This window comes from Ascaphus truei, chromosome 18, assembly GCF_040206685.1.
Source record: "Ascaphus truei isolate aAscTru1 chromosome 18, aAscTru1.hap1, whole genome shotgun sequence".
Classification (NCBI taxonomy): domain Eukaryota; kingdom Metazoa; phylum Chordata; class Amphibia; order Anura; family Ascaphidae; genus Ascaphus; species Ascaphus truei.
In genome coordinates this window covers 40,503,447-40,508,464 of record NC_134500.1, presented here as the reverse complement: position 1 = coordinate 40,508,464, position 5,018 = coordinate 40,503,447, and the positions used below count along the sequence as shown (strand labels likewise).

Below are 5,018 nucleotides of genomic sequence, written 5' to 3'. Positions count from 1 at the left end.
GGTGTCACTGTGTCGCTGACACTATAGACTCTAATTGGGGCAGTGTCCCTATCTATGGGTCCGAAGCAGCCACAATATGTTTAGGGTCTCAGGGCCTACCTTGGGCCCAGGGCCGCCAACGGGGTTGGGGGTGGGGTGGTCTGCCGGCGCTGGTGACCTGGGCCCACTGGCGGGGGATGCCCGGCTAACCGGCCAGCGCTGCACATTTCCCCTGACCTCTGGACAGGACCTGCTGCTGGTCGCAGTTGGGCCCCGACTCTCAGCTTCCTTTATGCCTCTTCTTATCTCTGTCCCACGCCATGAAGCTTTCACTGCAGGCGTGCGATGGGGTTCTCTGACATCAGCGCGCGGCACGCTGGAAGCTGGGCCAAGCTCACTTCAAGCGTGCTGATGTCAGAGAGCCCTATTGCGCAACAGCAGTGGAAGAACGGTGGCGTGGGGCAGGGAAGAGGCATATAGGCAGCTTAGAGCCGGGGCCCGGCCACAACCAGCAGCAGGGCCTGGCCCGAGGTCATGGGAAATCTGCAGTGCCAGCCGGGCCCCCCAGCAAGCGGACACCCGCAGACACCGGGTCTGGCCTGACCCATGGTAAGTCTGTATTTTTAAATGTATTGGGGGGGGGTGTTTACAGTATATGTATTGGTGAGCTTGCTATATGTATTGGGGGGCTTGGGGGTATTTTTATATGGGTTGGGATATTTTTTATATGGATTGGGAGGGTTGTTTTTTGTATGGTTTTGGGGGGTGGGGAGGTTGAATATATTTGGGGGTTCAGGATGAGGGGGGGAATGAGTGACCGTGCGGTAATTGGTGGAGGGAGAGGAGAGAAGGTGCGAGTGAGTAAAAGAGGGGGTAAGAGTGAGACACAGGGGAGAGAAAAACATGCAAGGTGGGAGAGTGAGAGGGGGCTAGATGGAAGGGAGAGAAATACATGGGAAGGGGGGGGAAGAAAGATACGGGGCTTGTGAGGTGTAAAATTCAGGGGGACTCACAGTACTGACGACACAGGGGGGGGCCCTGCTTAAAATATTTTACCTGGGCCTCACGATTTCTGTTTGCGGCCTTGCTTGGGCCTAAGGGGCAAGCAAAGCCTAGTCCAGTGAAACACAGCTCTCTGGACACTACCTCTCTGCTTCTGCTCCCTCTTCCGATTGGCGTGGTCCCTGCAGTGCACCAAATGTATCTTTCACAGTCCTCTGGGTACTGCAGCCTTATTGGCTGTATTTCCCCATCTGAATAGCAGCCCTTGGGGGTTCTGGTGTTTGTAGTTCCCATGCGGAGCTAAACTACAATGACCACCGCTCTGTCTAAGCTACTGCACATGGACGAAGCCCAGGGTAGTGATTGGAATATTATTACATAACCCCCAAACTTCAATGATTGTGTTAATTATATTGGCTGCCTATACTCATCAGTAATTAGCTGCATTACTGAGACTGAATAAGAAATATAAGGACTTATATTTGAACGCCCACGTACATCTTATATGATAACCTTCTATACTTTTGTCATCTGTTTAGTGTTCTAGTTATGTGCCTATCTAGCCCCAATTTTTTTTTATTATTAACCATCATAAGGTATTTTAATTATTCAACTGGATCCTAGTCAATAAATTAGGGGCATTAATGTTATTTGTTTGGTTTACAATAGGCCTGTCCCTGAACTAGTCCTGTTACATCTGCCATATTATATTATTGGTACACATGCGAGGTCACCATTATGGGTACTTCTTTAGTGACATTACCTAAACTCTTTGTGTTGCTGTCTTTCATACAATCATTATACTTTTTTTCTAACACATCCAAATCAATTAGTTTAAGCATTTTTGATTTTGCATGTTTGAGGTAAATCTTTCAACACAGTTGGTTGAATGCAATTCATTTTTTAATTGTTCTGACAAATGTTGCTCTGGCTTGCCAGTCTTTATATTTTTATGTAATCTCTAAATATCATTAATCTATATCACTAGAATGCAGTTTAATGCCTTGCTAATTTGTATCCGATTTTAAAACAGGTTTTAGAATTTACAATGCAAGTTATGAAGATACCGTTTATAACACAACAGCGCCACCGTGTGGCATATAGTTTTCAAGAGGTCTTTTATTCTAATGAATAACCGCAACTTCTATATTGAAGTGTCTTCATGGTATGAAATACAGATTTCCCCCTCAAGTTACAAATCTATAGCAGTGACTACACGTCTAACTGAACCCAAACCTCTTATTACAGGGAAAGACAATATCAGTTTCCAAATGATTACTTCTATTCCTTTGTGTATCAACTGCAGTGTTATATCAAATCATTGGTGCTTCTCTCAACAGCACTGACACCTTCACACACATGCACTTTAACTATTAAACATTTAAAATATAAAGTGAGCTAACATTAGCAAAACAGCATTAACAATTAAAACCAACTTATCAGTATTGAGATATATTTCTATCTCCCTGCAGCAAATATGAAATAATGTAACGCTTTTTTGATATTGTGGGTGGCTCTGAAAAGAGCCTTTGTGTTGGGTATCTGGGGGTCTCTGCTCCTGGTCTCGGGGTGAAGCTCACTTGCTGCTCTTGGCCGGTTTGTGGCTCTCGGTTTTCTTGGGCAGCAGCACGGCCTGGATGTTGGGCAGGACACCCCCCTGGGCGATGGTAACCCCTCCGAGCAGCCTGTTCAGCTCCTCGTCGTTCCGCACAGCGAGCTGCAGGTGCCGGGGGATGATGCGGGACTTCTTATTGTCCCGGGCGGCGTTACCGGCCAACTCCAGGATCTCAGCGGTCAGGTATTCCAGCACTGCGGCCAAATAGACCGGGGCTCCGGCACCCACACGCTGAGCATAATTCCCCTTCCGGAGTAGTCTGTGCACGCGGCCGACTGGAAACTGCAGCCCGGCCCGAGATGAGCGAGTCTTGGCCTTAGCGCGAGTTTTCCCGCCTTGTTTGCCTCTTCCAGACATCGTGTATCTGTCACAGTTCAGCGGTGACAGCGAGAGAAATAACAAACCCCGCCCCCTGTGCCCTTATTTATACACTTATAGAGCAGCAGAACTCCCCTGTGATTGGTCAGTTTTGAAAGAAGCCAATCAGTTCCAGAATCCTGTATCCACCAATCATCGTAGTTGCAATACATCTGATGATGTCATAAAATATCACATGACAAAATCAGCCAATAGCAAAACAGAAGACTTGGGCTGCTCGTTTGCATACGATGCCTATAAATAGAGCTGCTGGGGGAGGAGTTGGCCACGCTGTGTTTGTTGTGGAGAGAACCACAACTCTAAGGAATGTCCACGAGACAGAAAGAAGGAGCCTGCGAAATGTGCAAACTGCAAAGGCCCACACCCGGCAAGTTACCGCGGCTGCCCGTACCTCACAAAAGCAAAGCAAGAGGAGTGGCACAAGTGGACACCCCACCTGATGGAGCAGGCACCAAGGAAGACACCCATTACCCAATACCAGCTTCCCCGCCTGGTGCCGGAGAGACAGAGGACCACAGAACACCTGATCCCAGACCAAGGCACGGCATCCACCCAGAGGACGCAAAACCCAGACGGACGAACCTACGCGGATGCTCTCAGGACACCATCCACCAACCCCGTTGAGGCATCCAACCCGGTCCCCGCAGGCGGAACTGCAAGCCCAACAAGCTGGCAAGAGATTATCCTTAAAATAGCGAGCGCTATTGCGAGAATGGATATTCACCCCATAGTGACAATGATAGCGAATCTCATCCCGACCCTTCTCAGGAGCACAGAAACCAACCACCATGGCAGTAACATCTAAACCCAGTTCTGTCATCTTGATGTGGAATGCAAATGGTATCAGCAAGAAGACAGATGAACTCCTTCACCTGATGGACTCGAGGAATGTATGCGTAGCTCTGCTTTCGGAGACCCACCTTCAAGGAATCCAAAAACTGAGCCTGGCAAACTACAGGGTATACCGTACCGACCGGGCAACAGGAGCCAGAGGTGGTGGGACAAATAAACAAAATATTCAGTGCGCAGCTGCTAATATCTACTGTGTAGTTAACCCAATAAAACACCACCTGGTGAAGTGAATAAACAAATATACAAGCAACCTCTATATAATTGGCGTCTGCAGCTGAAGTAATAGGGGTAGAGGAACCCCTAAAGCAACTGAAAAAAAAGAACAAAAGCGCAAACGCACATAGTGAAGTATGCAAAGTAAATATATATATATTTTAGGGTAAGATATCTGCGTACATCAGATTAAAAGGTTACCAGCAATTCATGTACATAGACATGGGTGAGTAAAGGTGGTACATCTGCCGCCAACCATCTGGGGATTTTCTTTACTGCATCAAGGCACACCCCACAGCTGAAGAAAGGCCTCCGTTTACGTCCGTCTTTAGGTTGAAGGAGTCTTGAATAGAACCTTGCTTAGGGGAGGCTTCGTTCTGCTCTCCCCGGCTCCTTATTCGGCGCCGTCAGCGATGGAGGTTAGCAGCTTCTCGGGCAAGCTGTTACCTCAAATGTCCCGTATTTCCTATGCGTTCGGCCGCAAAGTGAAGACGGCCGTAAAGTGTGGATGTTTTACCGCACTGTTCACAATCGCGGGTAAATGTCTATAGGAATCGGCTCCACGTAGTAACAGAAGAGTCAGCTAGTACACAGATCAATTATAAAAGTGATAATTCGGGCTAAAATTTATCCAACGCGTTTCGAAGCGCAAGCTTCTTCATCATCCCTGATGAAGAAGCTTGCGCTTCGAAACGCGTTGGATAAATTTTAGCCCGAATTATCACTTTTATAATTGATCTGTGTACTAGCTGACTCTTCTGTTACTACGTGGAGCCGATTCCTATAGACATTTACCCGCGATTGTGAACAGTGCGGTAAAACATCCACACTTTACGGCCGTCTTCACTTTGCGGCCGAACGCATAGGAAATACGGGACATTTGAGGTAACAGCTTGCCCGAGAAGCTGCTAACCTCCATCGCTGACGGCGCCGAATAAGGAGCCGGGGAGAGCAGAACGAAGCCTCCCCTAAGCAAGGT

At 47.9% G+C, this 5,018-nt stretch overlaps 1 protein-coding gene across 1 annotated transcript; it reads right to left on the bottom strand.

Moving 5' to 3' along the window:
- Window positions 1-2,078: 2,078 nt before the first annotated feature.
- LOC142469285 (histone H2A type 1-like) lies at window positions 2,079-2,965 on the bottom strand. The gene has a single exon (XM_075576217.1). It carries the CDS (start codon window positions 2,951-2,953, stop codon window positions 2,558-2,560), a length of 396 nt encoding a protein of 131 aa, XP_075432332.1. The 5' UTR covers window positions 2,954-2,965; the 3' UTR covers window positions 2,079-2,557.
- Between the last annotated feature and the right edge of the window lie 2,053 nt (window positions 2,966-5,018).

Excerpts from the sequence above, each read along its gene's own strand:
- LOC142469285 (XM_075576217.1), bottom strand. The coding sequence starts at position 2,953 with ATGTCTGGAAGAGGCAAACAAGGCGGGAAAACTCGCGCTAAGGCCAAG.